Raw genomic sequence first — 19,475 nt, 5'->3', positions numbered from 1 at the left:
GGTTCCCCATGTTTAAAATTGGGAGATAATGTAGTCGCAATCCATCTCATGGTGGGGCTATGAGACATAAACCACAATGGGCTCCACTGTAAGCACTCAATGAATTCAATGAATGATGTTGTTTTAAAGCCAGTGCCCATGGCTCTTAGTTCCTGTGCAGTTGACCTTTGAACAACGTGGGGTTAGGGGTACCAAACTGTCTCGCAAGTGTGAGTATAACTTTTTTTTTTAAAAAAAGATTTTGTCAATTCCTTGGGTCTTTTTTTTTTTAAGCTTATTTATTCATTTAGAGAGAGAGAGAGAGAGAGAGCACGTGGGAGGGACAGAGAGAGACAGGGAAAGAGAGAATCCCAAGCAGGCTCCACAGCATCAGCACAGAGCCCGACAAGGCGCTCAGTCTTACAAACCATGAGATCATGACCTGAGCCAAAATCAAGAGTTGGAGGCTTAACTGACTGAGCCACCCAGGTGCCCCTGGGTGTAACTTTTGACTCACCAAAAACTTAACTACTAATAGCCTATAGTTGACTGGAAGCCTTATCAATAACATAAATAGTTAAAACATATTTCGAATGTTTTATGTTCAAAGATTTCTTGACTATTAATAGCCTATAGTTGATTGGAAGCCTTATGAATAACATAAATAGTTAAAACATATTTTGAATGTTATATGTCTTATACACTGTATTTTTAAAGTAAGCTAGAGAAAAGAAAATGTTACAAAAAATCATAATGAAGAGAAAATACATTTACCAAAAAAATACATTTACAGAAAAAAAATTGGGGTATAAGTCGATGTGCGCAACTCAAACCTGTTTTGTTCAAGGGTCAGCTGTGGTAGATGGTCCTTGTCACTATTTTTCTTTCAAAAAATTTCAAAGATTTCTTGGCCCTTCTTCTGCTTTATTTTTCTACTTGAATTGAATTTCAATTCATCAACTCCGAGAAAAACAAACAAAAAAAGAACAACTGAGATTCTGATTGAAATTCCATTAAATTTATATATTAAACAGGGAGGTTTGACATCTTACAAAATTGAATTTTCTCATCTACAAACAATGTAACTCTCTCCATTTATTTAGGCTTTGTGTTTTGCTCTTCAATCAAATTTGAATTATAGTGAGGCTTAAGCATTGATTTTTCTAGCTTTTCCCTCATGTTTGAGAGTGGCCCTCTTTCTCAGAACAGGTAGAGGCAGCTTTGGAGTTTCATTAAACACCTTGAGATACATTCTCTTTTGAGTCATCCAAACACCTCTGTGAGGTGAGATTGAACATTTCAATCTTACCAGCAAAGAATTTAAAAGGAAGGGAGGAACGTATCAGACATGTGTATAGGTTTACTGAATCTAAAGTAATTCTATTATCCCTACTTTGCAAATGAGGAAACCAATTCTAAGAGGTTAAGGTGACATGGCCAAAGTGTACAATAAACTAAGAGATAGGGCTCAAACCCTGGGCTTGGGAATCCCCAATCAGATGTTCTAATGGCCAGTAGCCACTGCTTCCCCCTGGTGTTCTCTCATACTCTCTGTATTTGTTTTTTATCTCAGTGAAGGTGACCTGAGACCAATTGGTCTGTTTCCTGGGGCAGCTGCCATGCCCTGGTCTAGTTTCTGGATCTATCTGAATGGCTCATGCAGCCATTCCCATGAGCCGGTGATAGTGGCTTGGTCAATTCTGTTGCTGTTGAATATGGCCTGGCTGCCTGATTACAGAGAGTACCTGGGAGGAGGCCCAGGGTAGGAGGAAGCCTGATGGAGGCCAAAAAGTCCCTTGTACATCTGAACCTTGCTGTTTTGTTATCTGACTTCTGGGGTTGAGAATCACTATAGCCAGGTCAAGTTGTCAGGTTCATTACTCCATGACCCAAGGGAGCTAGTAAAGGATGAGAATCACAGAGTGACCAGGAGGAGGGGCCTACCCCGGGGCTGCCCTTCCACTTGCACTTTCAGCCAGGAAAGACCTGCTGTCCCAGCAGCAGCTGCCTTTGCCATCAGCCTTTGCTGTGTTTTTCCTAGATTTGTGCATTGATCTTCCTTTATTTATTATTCACCCTTTGTCCTTTTACAGAAACAGGACATCAAATACTTGCTTTTCTCAATTTTTCCACTGTAGCCACTTGGGTGCAGAGGCAGAATTTTCCTGATTAACCTTATCTTCCTGATTTTGTGACTGTATATGTGAATTTCGTGCATGCATTGCTTCTCTTTATCTTGGTGGAAAGAATCCTACTCCAGAATCTGGGCTCTAGGAGAGATCCCTGGCCTCTGCCTCTGGGAAGCTCCTGAATATCCTTGGGGGCATCCAGAGGGATGGAAGAGAAACTGAGTGGGGCTCCAGCGTCTGGACAGCCTATGTTCACTTGAAGCAACTGTTTCATATATTGAGACTTAGAGTAATGTTTCACTAGTCAAAAATGCTTTGCTTTTATGATTAAAAGGTTGGAATTACTGTTCTGTGCCACCTAGGTGGGACTCATGTTCTCTTTTGAAAGAATTTCAGAAATAAAAATTTAAGCCCATTCTGCTTGCTTTCCTAGATTTTGTAGGGAATGATAATTTGGGAGAGAGTTCTGAATGACTGTGAAGACACTGGAAGTAGGACTTATTTCTTTGAAACTCAGCAGGCATTCTTAGAGTTCCTACCCTTCCAAGGTTGTTGGTTTTCACAACTCTAGAATGGTGCCTCCTGGAGTTGAGCCACGTAATGGCCTAATGGGATCCTATGAAAGCATTGCACTAGATGCCACTTAAATAGGGGTGCAGGGTGATAAGACAGCGGCAGTATTTCAGATATCTTCCTCCAGAGTGGATTATGGTCGGATTAAGGGAAGAGTCCTCAATTGTTAAAGTTGGAAGGGGGCCAACTCATAGCACTTTCTTTCCCTGCCTGTGATCAGAACCAATCAAGAGAGATACAGGAATCAGGCAAATGGAGGTTAAAATATCACTTTTAAGACAAGTAAAGCTGATCCTAGAGAATGTAGTTGATGTCTGTGTTCAAGTAAAGTTTCTAAAAGTGAATTCTAGAATCAGACAGACTTACCCACCTAACACAGGCAGCACTGGAGAACCACAGGCTTCTACCAGTCATCCCCTGCCTTTTTGACTTCTCCCCTTCCATCTATAGAATGGGAATACAGAAAAGAATGCAGATTCATCTCTAAGAATGCAGATGTGGAGAAGTGGGTGAGCTAACATATCCAGTTCTTGACCCCAAAATTACCAACCCAGGGAAAAGACTCAAGAGTTCCTTTGAAAGATGTCTCTCCACGAGGAAACACCGGATCGGGGAATAGGTTTCCTCTCTCAACAAGCCCAACTGATCAGCTTGAGATGAACTCTAAGGCAGTGAATACTGACTATGGGAAGTTTTGGTATGAGATTCATATTTATTTACTGAAAAGAAATGATCAGGATAGCATGTGTTTACTCAGGGAACATTTCTGGAGGAAGCATTGGGCACGGTTTGGTGGAGAAAAGCACACAGCCTTAAACAGATTGACATGTAGAAATGGGGAGAGTCCAAGATGAGCTTGAACTCTAGCAAAATGAAAAAGTCCTCCCAGCATGACTAATACAGTGGGGCTCTCATGATCTGGTTGATATGGGCTAACGTCATCAATCCCAAGAGTCATAAATGGAATATAAAGATTAGATGGCACAGTCCCAACTGGAAAAGTTCACAGGCATTAGGCCCAGCTGACACAGTGTAGTGGATGGCCCATAGGTGGTGGCTGGGAAGGCCGTGGTTCCAAGGATTCCAGCAAGATTGAGGCTTCTGGGGTTAGACCTCACGAGTTGGGCGGGGGGGGGGCTCTCATCTGATTCCTTACTGGTTTGATAAATTCACATTGTTTTCTGGTTTACCATCTGAAAAAACTTGCTTAAGTTTTTTTTGTTTTTTGTTTTTTTTTTAGAGCAGAAAGAAAATGGTTTTTTGATTTGTTTGCTTTTTGTCTTACCAGCTAGGATATAATGGAGAGCTGTGGGTGTATAAGTTCACTTGATGTGACACTTTATTCTGAGGTTTCTGTTGCTTAATTGAAAATGGTTTAAAACCCACAGGTTCTGAGCAGGGGACTGGGAGGAATAGTAACAGAGACCTTTCAAAAACAGTAGGGGTTTCGAAGGCCATATTCTTCTTGATTTTGGAATGCTGTATGTGATTTTTGTATGGTGGATTTTTCTTTTGAAACACATTTTTCTTAGGGTGACCTTATAACTATTTGTCTTCTATAAGCATCCAGAAACAGGCAGCCAAAAATTAAGGAAAGGGAAAATGGACAGAGGATTAAAATTAACTATGGATGATTACATAGATAATATCAGGATTTAAAGAAAATATATTCCCATATGATCTATTTGCTGCCTGTTTGTATATTTTATGGTTATTTATACTTCCATATGAATAAGTGGTATAGCCAGTTTTGTAAAGCTAATCTCAATCAGAGACATCTCTCTGTCCATGTCATAGGATAGAGTTTGCTGTGATTGCCAGCAGAGACCCAGGTACCTCTTGGGGGTTTATTTCCATCTCCAAGATTCAGTGAGTTGTTTGCTTGTTATCTTCTTAAAATAAAATAATATATGTAGAATGCTGAACACCATGCCTTCTCTAATTCTTAACATGGAGAAATACTTATTGTATTTTAACTTGAAAATGGTTATAAAATAGCATGTAAAGTTTTATCCCAGTTATGCAAAATTCGGCCAATAGTTATTATTTCCCAGATGCTGTTTAAGGACCTGGGGTATGAGAACTAGGTAGGGAAGAACCTACCATTTCTTTGTGTCTCATTAATTTTTGCATCAGAGAGTTGATTGGTGTGGCTTGCTGTGATGTCCTCTATAGTCCACCCACCTCTATATGTCCACCCACCTTCTCCTTGTGTAGATTAGGGCAGTGCTTTGGAAGATATCATTTATCCCCCATTTTCACTCAGGAATAAGGATTGGAAGTTAAAACACATTTGTTGAGCTTCCTAAAGCACTAATATAATCACAGCCTAAAGCCACCTAGAAACCTCCTTTTTGAGGGAGCCTATGCTGGGAGAATCATCGTGGTGGTTCTCCTTCTTCAGTGCGTTGTCACCTGCCCCATTGTATTGGACCTTTTGGATATTTATTTTTGGGAGAGAGACTTAGAAATATACCTTTTTGGCCCATGGTTGATTGAGCATGTGAGTCAAACTGATGGATTCCCAAACTGGATTTTGACAGTAGGGCCTTTTAGCAATGGAAATTGGAGTTTGCGTGGTCTGCTGTCTATGGTTGGCAATGCCCATTGTTGGTCCCTACTGTTTACTTGTCCACTTCATGGTCTAAGGCAAGTATGTAGGCTTCTGTACCTTAGTTCCTTCTGTAAGATCAGGAGGTTCTTGACCCATTTTCTAATCATTTTGCAAGGGTTAAGAGATCTACACTTACAAAATTATTTGAACTAAAGAAAATCCCTGCCAAATAGTCACCATGAAAGTTTTTTATTCCAGCAAGAAGAGGAATTAATGGTATGATATCCCAGCACCTAAAGGAATGAGACCATTCAAAAATGAATTAATATGTGTACCTATTCATTTCCAAGTCTTTATTCCATAGCCCCTCACGTGAAAATGAAAATTACTGACCGACCTTTTGATGTCTCTTTCAGGGACACCTGTGTGGTTCTTTGTGAAAATTGCTCCAATTCGAAATGAACAGGATAAAGTGGTTTTATTTCTTTGCACTTTCAGTGACATAACAGCTTTCAAACAGCCCATTGAGGATGATTCATGTAAAGGTTTGTAATTCTGATTTGTACAAAAACATTTATGCCTTTTTTCCCCCCCTGTGGTGTGTCTCCCATTATGGAGAATTTGAGGTTGCCAAGGCAATCTCTGCACAAAGATCAAGATTTAAACTCAGATTTGTGTTGGGTAAAGCACTGTATCATTCTGGAATGTATTAAGCGGGAGAAGGGGAGGAGGAAAAAAAAACTTTGTTTAGGAAAGCATTTGAATCAATTTTATACCTTTTGTAGCTTAACTCTTTCCAGTAAAGGTTAGACAGAAGAAGGTAGTTGGGCACCTTTGGTATCAGCGGAGTCTTTGTAGGTGTTCCCAGGACAGATCTCAGTCATGTAAATGAGGCAGTCCATGGCCACATTCATCTTACTTGTATATAAACTTTGTTAGATTTGACTGACATCTCTCCCTCTGTGGTTGATGGAGCTATGTCTGTGGCTGGTGAATTCATCGGAAACATGGTATTAATGAGGCCAGGGTCTTGAGTAGCCTTTCCATATGGGTCGTTTGATCAGCTTGTGACCACAGATTTTAGTGCTCACTTCAGCCATATCACATGCACGTATTGTTTGAATAATACTGGGGGCCAAGGAAGGAAATGGCTCAGGATTTATACAACATGTATATGCTTGAAGAGGTTCCACTAATCAGATGTACAAAAGATGGCTTGTGATTCCCAGAGGTTTGGGATTAGGGGGTGTCACAGCCCTCTCTTCCATCCGTCTTCCCGCATGCACGCGAGACAGTCAGGAGGCCGTCAGCTCTTCTTTTTTGCAGTGCTTCTTGGCTCTGTGGTTGATTTTCCAGCTCTCTCTGAGAACTCTGCTCCTTGTGGTTTCCCAAGATGCAGCAGAGAGATGCTAGAAGGGCCCGGGCAAGAGTGAAACTGACAAAATTGTGATTGTTAAAATGTGCCTTAGAGGAGGAAAGAAAAAGCATTATGTGGGTGCTGAATCCTCTAGCACATGTGGATGCTCACATTTACAGAGTTCAGAGCACAGTCCTGTGTAGACCAGTGCATCCTATTTTTTTAAACTGATAACGATAACCCAGTAAATCGATTTCAGCCTGCCTTTTGATTTTAAGACGACTGCAGATGTCAAGTTTCTCGGCCAGTTCCTCAGCCTCCTGCAGTCTCCTTTTTCTCCTGCAGATCTGTGATTCCCTGATTCCTAGTTTCTGACTTGAAGATTCCTCAGTGCAACAGGGATTACACGGTGATAGACTCACTCATGATTAAGGGTCACCCTTCTGTCCTCCAGAAATGCCATTGGCTTTTTTTAACTGAATAAACTCATAGATCCTGTTTTAAAGGCAGTCAGATATTTTGACATTTGCTTTTGCAAGTTTTCTCTTAAATCTTTGAAGTAACGTGGTTTGGTTGAGTCAGCACACTTGCGTTTCACCACCACTGGAACATTTTTGGGTGACGTGCAAGTATTGTTTAGTAGGAAAGACATACCCAACAGAGAATGTGCCACCTGGGTGTCTGCATTTGGTTCTTATGAAACGTGAAAGAAGAGATAAAAACAGTGACGCGGTGAGGCTCACCTAGGTTTATTTTCCAGGAGTAAAAAATGCTCTACTTCACTTAACCTGCCTCAATGATGCATTTCCTCGCTGATGAGAGTTTTGGTACGTGCACACGCACCCACCTTAGTGCTCCTGGCAGGAACGCTGCTAGTGGATCATCCTTAATGTCTCCTCCAAGACGTGACTTTGTAAGCCTGTACATTTTAAATGCCATGATGGGTATGTTTAGACACTCCCACTTTTATGTCACTGTGGCCCTGGCTGACGTTGATTTGGTAGTCCACTTGGGACAAGGTCAAATTTTATATTAGTCCGTTTACGATAGAAAAGCATGACAGTTCTCCAGGCCTTGTTAGTTGTAAGTCTATAAACTGAAATTCTGGCTGCAAGGATCAAATCTAGGAAAACGCGTTGCTGTGTAGCTGGGTTGTTCTCCTGACTTGACATTTCTTCTTGGATGTGCTCTCACATTGAGAGGTTCTGGCAGGTCCAACTGGGTTTTCAGTACAGCACCTCAGTCAGCAATAAGAGTCTCAGAAGTCTTGCTGACCCAGGCTTGTTTAGAATTCACTTTTGAGATGGAATGGAAGGGTGGATTATCCCAAACCCCAGAAATCCCCAGATAATTGCTCTTTGGCATAGCAGCACAAGATGTTTCCCAACATCAGATTAGTCTTCTTTTTAGTCAACTGTGCTCAAATTGTCTTTAAAGTGACTTTATTTTCTCTAACTTTGGGGCTTGGGAGTGGGATAAGTGCATCCAGTAGTGACACGAGAAAGCCACTTGGTGCCTAACATTTTCCCAGAAACACTCCACAAAGTGGTAAACACACAGGGTAATCTTCAGTGGACTATTTTAGCATCTGACACAATGTAACTCCCCTTTGGCGAGTGATTGGGCCACCCCAGACCCCCTTTCCTTTAGTGTATCAGTTCTCAATCTCCTTTTTATGAATGATCTGGGCCCCTGGACTTCCTTATCTCTTTTCTGTCCATCTTTTGACTACTTCCTTTGCTCTCTGACAAAAGGTGTCCACAGGACCTTCCTTTGGACAGAAAATGCAAGTCGAGCTAGGTTTGCTGTTTGGTAGCAGCTCTGGGGTGTGTGTATATGTATTTGAAGTCAGAATGACAGAGTAGGTGGGAATTCTTGGCTGAAATGAGAATTGAATCTCTCACTTTTCTGTTATTATGGATAATTGGTAGTGGGGCTGCAGGACATTTTTCTCTGTCCTATTCTCGCTTCTCAGCTGGGAGGCTTGGGCAAGTGGGTAGAGAAGAATTCGATGGTAAGGCTCAGGGTTTGCTCTCTGCATTGCTCCCCAGAGGATGAGGATGGATTACCCCTCTTGTTTTGTCTCTTACTCCACCAAATAGTCTCACACTGAAGGAGCGGATTCATTTTCAGAGACCCACAGATTTAGTGCTACATAGTTAAACTTGAGCCAGATTCAGATAAAGTAAAGGAATGTAAAACTCCAGAGGAGATTTTCAAAGGCCAAAGATTGAGAATATTCAGGGGTGAGGCCTCTGGCAAGCTGCTGTAACTGCTGATCTGTCCGTATGTCTTCCTGTGGGATATTCATGAGGCACTCTTGGGAAAGAAACCGGGCAGTGGATACCAGCCACAGGTGCCTTTGGCCCCTTCAGTATTAACATTTTATCCCTCTGCCCTTAGGATGATGGAAAGGTGATGATTTAGTGGCTGCTCCTTGAAGAAGCCACCCTAGATTTTTGGTTGTTTCTATAGTGATAGGGAAAAGACCAGGGGAGGAAGACTTGAGGGTACTTGGGCAGTGTCCACACTGACTGTCCATCTTGGTCCTCAGTGTCTTCTGTGCTCTTGTGTATGTTGGGTTATGGCACCAGCTCCTGTAAGAGAATCTGTGACTCTGCAGATTAGGGCAAGCTTGGCCTCGCAGCCTCCCCACCGAGGTCAGGACACCTTACAGCCATCTCCTCTTCAACTTCTACTCAAAGTGACTTGGCATGATTTCCCAGGGGAGGAGCCTATATGTCTGTCTTTTCTTGTATCCCTGGACTTCTCCTTGGACGAGCTGGAATTTCATTTCATCCCAGAGTCATCTCTTCTTCTGGCCTAGGGAAACACAGGGCTTTGTGGGCTAAAGAAGCCTAGTGGGGGGCTTACCCCAGTTGAAACCAGTAGCCATCGTGTGGTCAAGGAAGGGGGAAATAGTTGTCTGTACTAAGCATGGAGAAAAGACCTAGTAAGTGCTTTTTAGCTGATTGCTGGATTACATATTGTGTTCCCTTTCTTCTATCCTTCTTCTCCCATCATGCCTCCTCTTCCCTTCCTGCCCACCCCCTCTCACCCCAAAAACACACAGGAAGTGTGTGTGCTGAAGAGCTAGAGGTCTGCCTGAAGCAGAGGGGAGTGTACAAAGGAAGGAGTGAGCTGTTCTGCTGGTGGTAGGGCAGGATCCCGGAAATGTTCCCTTAGTTTCCTCGTGGAAAATGACCATTGGACTTCCCCCAAGGAAGATTGTCTTGAGCTAGGTTCTCATTGGGTTGTCTCCTCCCATTTGGCCTTTTGGACAACAGGAGCTCCGTTGTTTTCAGGAATGTTTCTCCTGATGGCTTTGGTCCAAATTATACAAGGTATCTTCCATAAAATCCATTTGCTCCTCTTATGTGTTTTTAATCTCATTGCATGGCTCTCACCCTAGTCACCCAAATTGGGAACCCAGAGGCTGCCTGGATTGCTACAGTATTGTCCAGGCATGCAGAGTCTCTTGCCTGGGGTCCTAACTGGTCTTTTATCTATCAACCTTGTTTTTTATTTTTTTAAAGGTTTTATTTATTTTTGAGAGAGAGAGAGAGAGAGAGGAGAGAGAGAATCTGAAGCAGGCTCTAGGCTCTGAGCTGTTAGCACAGAGCCTGACGTGGGGCTCAAACTCATGAACTGCGAGATCATGACATGAGCTGAAGTCAGATGCTTAACTGACTGAGCCACCCAGGCACCCCTATCAACCTTGTTTTTTAAAATCTATTCACATTACCATTCTGTCTTTTGTCTTTTTTCTTCTTCTTCCTCCTCTTCTTCTTCTTCCCCTTCTCCTTCTTTTTCTTCTCCTTCTTCTCCTTCTTCTCTTCTTCTTCTTCTTCTTCTTCTTCTTCTTCTTCTTCTTCTTCTTCTTTTTCTTCTCCTTCTTCTCCTCCTCCTCTTCCTCCCCCTCCCCCTTCTTCTTCTTCTTCCTCTTCCTCTTCTTCATGTTTATTTATTCTTGAGAGAGAGGGAGAGAGAGAGAGAGAGAGAGAGAGAGAGAGAGAGAGATTGAGAGCATGAGCTGGGGAGGGGCAGAGAGAGAGAGAGAGAGAGAGAGAGACAATCTGAAGCAGGCTCTAGGCTCTGAGCTGTTAGCACAGAGCCTGACATGGGGCTCAAACTCATGAACTGTGAGATCATGACATGAGCTGAAGTCAGATGCTTAACTGACTGAGCCACCCAGGCACCCCTATCAACCTTGTTTTTTAAAATCTACTATTCACATTACCATTCTGTCTTTTGTCTTTTTTCTTCTTCTTCCTCCTCTTCTTCTTCTTCTTCCCCTTCTCCTTCTTTTTCTTCTCCTTCTTCTCCTTCTCTTCTTCTTCTTCTTCTCCTTCTCCTTCTCCTTCTCCTTCTCCTTCTCCTTCTCCTTCTTCTCCTCCTCCTCTTCTTCCTCCTCCTCCTCCTCCTCCTCCTCCTCCTCCTCCTCCTCCTTCTTCTTCTTCTTCTTCTTCCTCTTCTTCATGTTTATTTATTTATTCTTGAGAGAGAGAAAGTGCAAGTGGGATAGGGGCAGAGAGGGAGAGAGAGAATCTGAAGCAAGCTCTGCATTGTCGGTGCCACCCTAGATGTGGATCTCAAACCTATGAACTGTGAGATCATGACCTGAACCAAAGTCGGACGCTCAACTGGCTGAGCCACCCAGGCGCCCACCATTCTGTCTTTCTAAAGTGAAATCAGAGTGTTTCCTCCTCCCTACTATATTTGAACTCCTCCCTGGTTCCCTATGGGTTTCAGAATGAAGTTCATATTTCTCAGTTTGCTATCTAAGTTGTTATCACCAAAGTTCTTCTCCATCTGGCCCCTGACAACCACTTTAACATCACTTCAAGCCACTGTCTACACCCCCCTCCTCTCTACCAGTCATGGCATTTGGGATGTCTTACTCTTCACTGACATGTTACCCTATTTTATGATTTTCGCTTTTGTAGGTGCTGTTCCTTCTGTGTGCAATGTCTATCTTTTCCTTCTTGTTTTTAACTCCTACTCATCTTTCAAAATTTGTCCTAGTGTTACCCCTTCTGGGAAGCCTCCCAAGCCTGGATTAGATAGATATGCCTTCTCTGGACAGTCTTGACCATAGCATCCTATACTCATCTCTGTTACAGAACTTAGCTAATGAGCTAAGTCATGGCTTATGTCATGGCTTTTAAAATTTATTTGCCAGTCTTCCCTACTAGAGCGCATGCTCTTTGAAGCCAGAGTCTGTATCTTATTTATCTTAGTATCTCTAGTACCTAGCACTATGCCTGGTATATAGCAATTATGTTTATGAATTAATACATGAATGAATGAAGTTTTTTCATCTGGGCAGGCAATGATTCCTACTAGAAAGTATCTGTAGTTCAGAAAGAACATGGGGTGGAACTTGAGGGAGAACTTATTTCCTTCCATCAGAACAGGCAGAGCCTGGCCGTCCTGGTAGAGATGTGATGGAGAATTTCACACTGCCTGTCCGTTTCCCCATCCAACACCCACTCATCTTCCCATGCTGTCCACTGAGGTAGCCGAGAGCCAACTCCTTTAAGAGCCACATTCTTAGAAAGGTTTCAGGGCTAGCCTGAGCCTGGGGAAATGCCTAGAGGTCCAGGGATCTTTCTTTTCATCCCTTGTGCTAGATAGACCAGGACCCTGAGCTTCCTGCCAGGCAGGGTCTGGGGTATCTGTCCTGCCACCTCCTTCTTATCATTGGTCCCAGAGTATGGGTCATGGTGGTGGTAGTAGTGATGGTAGTGGAAGGGTAGGTTGTGGGTTAGGTTGGGGGGGGGTGTTGCAGAACCCTCGTTGATGTCTGCATGCCCAACTATGTTTTGCCTGATTGAAAATTATACTTTCTGTTCTTGAAAATCATTGTAGAATTCAATTCCAATTTTGTTTGGAGCTGAAAGAGAGCCTAACTCTGAAAGAGACTTAAAAAATTCTGGTTGACAGCTCACAAAAGCAGATTCCAGTGAGCATCTTCATAAATGGTACATTTGGGGGAGATGTGAAACCCCTGCAGAGTCTGGGCCATCCCCTCCTGTTAACATTAATGGGACCCCTACTGCCTGACTACCATGTGTCTCTTTTCAAGCTGACTCCAGCAGTCCTATTTCTCTGCTTAATGGCATCAGGATGGATGAAAATGCCACTGTCTTTTATTAAACCTAGAACTTCTGGAATAAGATAATAAAGCACTGATTTGCTATTCTTTCCATGTTGACAAAAATTTATCCAGATCATGATTCTTAAAGGTGCAAAAAAAAGGGCCATTCTGCTGCTTAACTTCATTCCTCTGGATTCCAAGTCTATCTTGGAAAGGTGCTCCAGGGTAGAATTTGGCAGAACTGAGGTCTGCTGCAAGGTGTTGAATACTGCCAAACACTAAGGGATAAAAACCAAAAAACATCACCTAGTCCTGTTTTTAGCTGCCATGTAAAAAGAGCCAGGTGCTCTGTTTACTTGCTATCTACTCCACGTCTAGGTCTTTGGAGCACCTCAACCCCAAGGTTGGTCTTGAGAACACTGCCAGGGTTTCATGGGTCTCTTGAGGCAATTGCCATGGTCATAACCTGGATGCAGATGAGTTGGGTTGCTGGGTATTGGAATGGACAGTTGTCTTTGGAGATAATTAAATGCAGTAAAGATCACTCATATGTCTTAGATTCTGCGTTGTGGAGGGGGCTGGATTGGAAAAAGATCAGTATTTTACTTTTCCTGGAGGAGCTGGTCCAGAGTGCCAAGGAGGCCTCCAGACAGCCTCTGTTTCAGTCTCCTAACCTGAGCCCACTAAACTTAGCCCCTTTGTTTTACCGGACAAATGCACCCTGCCTTTAGGCAGCTAGAGTATTTTAATTTCCACTTTACAGATAAGGCTTAAGCAATTTAAATGACTGGTTGGTGATCACAAAGCAAGCTGGAGGCAGAAACGGGACTTGTGTCCAGATTTTTTTGCTCCAAGTTCGGTTCTTTGGGATTCTTGTTATTTGGAGGAACCTGTCACCAACTGTCCTTCCCCCATCCCAGAGCAGACTAAAATATGCCTGTGCTTCACCCCCCCCCCCCCCCCCCAAAAGGGATTAGATTCATTTCTCATTCCCCTGGCTTTGGAGAATGCATTGCATGGGATAGCCATTTAACTGGCTTGTCCACATAACACTTGGAACCTGCTTGGTCTCTACTAGATCAGACTACGTGGGGGTTGGGGGCAGCTTGAGCCCAAAGTCTGAGAAATATCTCAATTGCCTGGCATTATCTGGCAGAAAAGCCTTGAGATAGAATGGAAACATCTGGGTTCTGGACTCTGTAGTCATCTGAGCACTCTGTGCCCCAGTTTTCCTATTTGTAAAACAGTACTAAAACCTGTCACAAAGCTATGATTAGGATAATGTGAAAGGGGAAGAGTAAATTGCAACACAAATTTGTCTAGGTGCTTTTTTGAGCAGCGAGTCTGGGCTGGGAGGAATACAGAATGATTCATGGGAGCCCAGGAGGACAATGGGTGTATGTGCTTCTGACAGCTTAACTTGTGGTGTGAATGTCCATGATCTTCAGGACATGGTTGAAGCTGTCCTTTCTCTCCTCTACATGCTCCAGGCTGGGGGAAGTTTGCTCGGCTGACCAGAGCACTGACGAGCAGCAGGGGGGTCCTGCAGCAGCTGGCTCCCAGCGTGCAGAAAGGCGAGAACGTCCACAAGCATTCCCGCCTGGCTGAGGTAAGGGCAAGGGGCCAGCTCGTCTTAAACCGCACTTCCCTGGGATCCCTGGGACTGAGAAAATGCCACAAAGCAAGTGTGTGGTTTGGAATGGACTTTCAGGACCCTCACACTCATGTGTTGGCTGGGCTGCACACCATAATGAGTGACTTTGGGAAAGTGACCTAATTGCTTTGAGCTTTGTACTTTCCCATATGTAAAAGGGGCCTGCAGACAGCTCTGTTCTAACATATTGAGGTTACAGGTGTCAGTTCACTTTTTTTGAGGGAGTAGAGAAAGAACTAGAAGTGCTATAGACATGAAGGGGTTTTTACTTCTAAACCATAAACAATTTTGTTATTCAAGCAATACATATTATTAGAGGGGAAAAAAAAGGTACAGAAGCAAAAAGAAAAAAACAACAACCTGTAATCTCACTAACCACATAGCTTTATTATAATTTTTGTATACATTCTTTAACTCTTTTCTTTGCATATATTGTCTTTCCTAAAGCCTAATAAATACATTTTTCATGTTAATATTTATGAAGTTCAGATGTATCTAAGAATCAATGTGTATATTTGATACGGTCGTGTTACCTTTTCTTCCCTTTCTATAATCATGAACATCTTTCCAGGTTAATACATGTACCTGAAATTCTTGTTGTTCTGGTAACCTTTGTAGTAAGGAAAACCTGTGACAGGTGGTATTCTCCCTTTTACTGGGACAAATGAGCAGCTGGGATGCCTGGACTTAATGCACCCAAATTACTGGACTCTGGCATCCAAATCACTTATTATCTGCCTTTGATGGTGTCTGGTCCTCATTCTTTCCACTCAGCCTGGTGGACCAGATAAGAGCATTATACCCTGCACACAGCAAGCTTTCATTTTAGCCAGAGATGACTGTGTATGTTGTCTCTCTGCCTGGTGGTGGCCACTCAGCTCTTGACCCTTGCTCCGATGCCAGGACCCTTTCTGGCCTGACTCCTGGCTCCTGGACTCCTAAGAGAGAAACTGCCAGCATGGTGTGGCTCACAGGGGTGCTGCGCACAAGTGCACTGAGTGTCAGATGTGTTAACTACAGATCTCCTTGCGGCATCCCAAAGCTTTGGCCAATAGTGGGAGTGGGAGGATTCACTTGTGTCATGTTAGAGAAGGAGAGGCATTTGGAAGCATAGTTTTTGGTCATGATGTGGGCTTAGTATAAGACAGGAAGAATAATAAAGGAGACCTTTTGTTCACAGCCTGCACTTTCCTTGTTGGGTCTTTTGGTTAATAAAACAACCTCCTTTGGGGCTGTTCTCTGCCTTGCTGACTCTTAGCCACTCTGCTTGCCGTTCCTTGCACACACCTCGCCTGCTCTTCTCGCAGATATCTGCGGGGCAGTTCCTTCACCAACTCCAAGTCTTTGCTCAAATGTCATTTTTTCTGGGTGGCTCCCTGAATCAGGGTTCTACCAGAGAAACAGAACCACTAGGATATTTGTATGTTAAGAGATTTATTGCAAGGAATTGGTTTATGTGATTGTGGGGGCTGGCTAGGCAAGTCTAAAATTTGTAGGGCAGCTTGGCCAACTGGGAAAAACTCTTGGATGGATCTGATGCCAAAGTCCACAGATGGTATTTCTTCTCCTGCAGTTCTGCTCTTAAGGCCTTTCAACTGATTAGGCAGGGCCCGCCCAGATTATAGGGTATACTCTGCTTTCCTGGAAGTCGGCTTATTGTAGCTATCACATCTACAAAATTCCTTCACTGGAATGCTTAGATTCGTGTTTGATCAAATAACTGGGTACCATGGCCTAGCCAAGTTGACACATAATACTAACAATTACAGTCCATGCCTTGTCAGCTTGTCATACACATTTACTTAAACCATACTTAATCTCCCAATAAAGACAGTAACAAAGTCATACTTCCACTTAACATGCTCCCCTTATCCTGCATATAACCAAAAACATGGCAGCTCTTCCCACAGAAGAGGACGCGAAATCCTTGGGTGATGTTCACTCTTCCCCTTGATACTCTGTCACTTAAATACTCAGGTGTAAACTAGTATTAATACATCTTATGTTTGTTGATAGGGGGCAAGAGAGGGAAGAAAATAGAGTATTTGCTTAATATATGTATATATACATATATATGCGTATGTATGTACTATATACACACACACATTTGTACGAAAATGGAAATACTCATAACTCCTAATTCTCTCCTGCTCTTTTTCTCCACTTAGTCCCTTATAATGTACCATACAGCTTATTCATTTATTCTGTTTGTTACTCATCAATACATCCCAAGTACTTAAAACAGTGCCAGGCACATAGTATATAGCTTATCAGTAGTGGGTTTGTTTTTTTTTTTTTAATTGATTGAATTGATGACAGAAAGGAAATGATGTAGTGTTTTTGTCGACCTGTCTGGCAGAAGCACTTGCTCATTGACTGGCAATATGAAGCAGACATCTGGGTCCCATCCCAGGGAACAGTAAATTTTAGTTAGCCTGGCTAGAGGCTTATGGATTGTATCTTTACCAAGAACCAGATTTGGATTTTGTTGATTTACTCAAATGGTTTTCTGTTTCCAATTCATTGATTTCTGCCCTAATGTTTATTATTTATTTTCTCCTATTTACTTTGGGTTTAACTCACTCCTCTTTTTTTTTAGTTTCCTAAGCTAGAAACTTAGATTATTGATTTTTGATCTTTCTTCTCTTCTCATATATGCGTTCAATGCTGTAAATCTTCCTCTAAGCACTACTTTCACTGCATCCCACAAATGTAAGTTCTGTGTTCATTAAAAAAATCATTAAAAAATTTTTTTTTAATGATTACTTATTTTTGAGAGAGAGAGAGAGAGACAGAGTACAAGGGGGAAGGGGCAGAGACAGAGGGAGGCACAGAATCCCAAGCAGGCTCCAGGCTCCAAGCTGTCAGCACGGAGCCGGATGCAGGTCTCGAACTCATGAACTGTGAGATCATGACCTGAGCCAAGATAAAGGGTAGGATGTTTAACTGACTGAGCCACAAAGGTGCCCATCTCCTTCACTTTTTAAAGATCATTTTATAGGGTACAGAATTCTAGACTGGTGATTATTTGTTTGTTTGTTTGTTCTTCTCTCAACTCTAAATATTTTAGTCTGCTCTCTTTTTGCTTATGTTTCTGAGGAGAAGTTAGATATACTTCTTATCTCGGCTCCTTATAGGTTAGGTATATTTTGCCTCTGGCTTCTTTCAGGATTTTTTTTTTTACCTTTGATTTCCTGCAGTTTGAGTATGATGTATGCCTGTGTGTGTTGTCTGTTTATTTAATGGTCCTATATTCTGTTTGTGTTCTGTGAGCTTCCTGAAACTGGGATTTGGCATCTGATATGAATTTGGGGGAAATAGTCATTATTGCTTCAAATATTTTTTCTGTTTCTCTCTTTCTTCCCCTTCTGGTGTCTCCGTTACACCTATGTTATACCTTTTGCAGCTGTCCCACAGTCCCTGGATATTGTTTTATTTGGTCCTTTTTCTCTTTGCTTTCGGTTTTGGAGGCTTCTATTAAATCCTCAAGCTCAGAGATTCTTTCCTCAGCTGTGTTCAGTCTGCTAATGAGCTCATCAAAGGCATTCTTCATTTCTGTTAAGAGTGTTTTTGATATCTAGTATTTCTTTTTGGTTCTTTCTTAGAATTTCCATCTCTTTTCTTACATAACCCATCTGTTCTTGCATGTTACGTTTTCCATTAGAGGCCTTCGCATATTAATCATGGTTGTGTTAATTCCTGGTCTGATAATTCCAATGCCCCTATCATACCTGGGTCTGGTTCTGATGCTGCACTGTGTCTTTAGACTGTTTTTTGGCTTTTGGTATGGCTTGCAGTGTTTTGAAAGCTGAACTTGACGTGCTGGGTAAAAGGCACTTGGGTAAATAAATAGGCCCTTAGTGGTGTGGGAGTGAGGTGTCAGGGGAGAAGCAGCATTTATAGTCCTATAATTAGCTGTTCTAAGGAGCTTATGCCCCCTGGAATGTGAATTTCACGAATGTCTCTCAGTATATTCCCTACTTAGGCCAGACAAAATGCATAGAGGGGCCCAGAATTGGATATCCCCACCCCCCTATCAGAGAGGCTCCACAAAACCTAATACATTAATTAGGTTCTGGTTCAATAGTTTCTCCTGAGGGCAGACTTTTTTTTTTTTTTTTTTTAAGAAGAATAGAATGCTCTCATGTATTTCAGTATGGTTACTTTTCTCCTCCTCTTCAAGAAGCATGAGAGTATATTTTTCTTTGATTTTCACTGTGAGGATGGCTACAGGTCCTGGAGGTCAAGCTCTCAAAACCATGAGTGGCTCCCCCTGGAACTTGTAACTCTCAGACTTGGTCACACTGAGCCACATGCAGCTTAGATTTCCCCATCCGGCACTAGTTTTTGTGCAGGCTTCTGCTCATGGAAAGTTGTTATTTCTTTTATTCACCTGCCCTCTTCTCCAATTTTGGTACAGCACTTTGCTGTGAAGTTTCGCTTCTTGGATGGATCTAAGAATTGTAGATTTTTCAGTTTGTTCAGCATTTTTACTTGTTGTTATGATGGAGTGACAGTTTCCATTCTGAAGTGGAAGTTGGCAGGTAAGTTTTAAACAGAGAAAATGTGTTCCCTGCTCATGGCCTGTTGCCAGTTTCCTGCTCAGTTTTCTCACTGGTAGGGGCCACTGGCCAAATGGTGATTACGAGTGTGGATACTGCAGACCTCTCCCACTTCTGGGAAGGTGTGGACACAAAGCCCAAGTGGACTGGGAATAGCAGTTTTGCTTTTGTGTGGATTGCATGCGTTATTTTCAAGGCCACCTCATTTCCCTGTTAGACTGCTTTCCTGAGCTCAGGCAGTCTGGCTTTAGTGCTCACCTTACTCCTCAATATCTCCCTCCTGGACTGATCGTAGGAAAGAAGGAGGCACTTACTGTATGCTATGTTCTGGGCTTCTTGTCTTTAATCCTCTAAACAACTTGGAGCAGTTTTACAGAGGTGGAAACTGGGGCATAGGGAAGGTCACAAACTTGCTCATGGTCACCTGGCAGTAGGGGGTATGAGCACCTGTTCTTTTAGCGGGCCAGTTTATTTTCAGATCTTCGTGCGTGAGTCAGGCCAGAGGACCCTTGTCAAGGGTTGAGTTCTGTGGGGTACACATGCTGAGTAACATCTATGAAGGAGAAG

The 19,475-nt window shown here is 42.7% G+C and overlaps 1 protein-coding gene across 3 annotated transcripts in view; it reads left to right on the top strand.

Annotated features, from left to right (window-relative positions):
- The window catches only part of KCNH1 (potassium voltage-gated channel subfamily H member 1), a 387,829-nt gene that overhangs the window by 41,062 nt on the left and 327,292 nt on the right, over positions 1 to 19,475 (top strand). For all 3 annotated transcript variants that reach the window (XM_019429238.2, XM_019429242.2, XM_019429239.2), the window contains exons 4-5: positions 5,652 to 5,780; positions 14,183 to 14,301. In XM_019429238.2, coding sequence (XP_019284783.2) covers positions 5,652 to 5,780; positions 14,183 to 14,301 — 248 coding nt within the window. The remainder of the gene's footprint in view (positions 1 to 5,651; positions 5,781 to 14,182; positions 14,302 to 19,475) is intronic.

This window comes from Panthera pardus, unplaced genomic scaffold (genome assembly GCF_024362965.1).
Source record: "Panthera pardus isolate Hobbes unplaced genomic scaffold, ASM2436296v1 HiC_scaffold_21, whole genome shotgun sequence".
Taxonomy (NCBI): domain Eukaryota; kingdom Metazoa; phylum Chordata; class Mammalia; order Carnivora; family Felidae; genus Panthera; species Panthera pardus.
The sequence above is the reverse complement of the archived record's forward strand: the minus strand, read 5'-3'. Positions and strand labels throughout refer to the sequence as shown.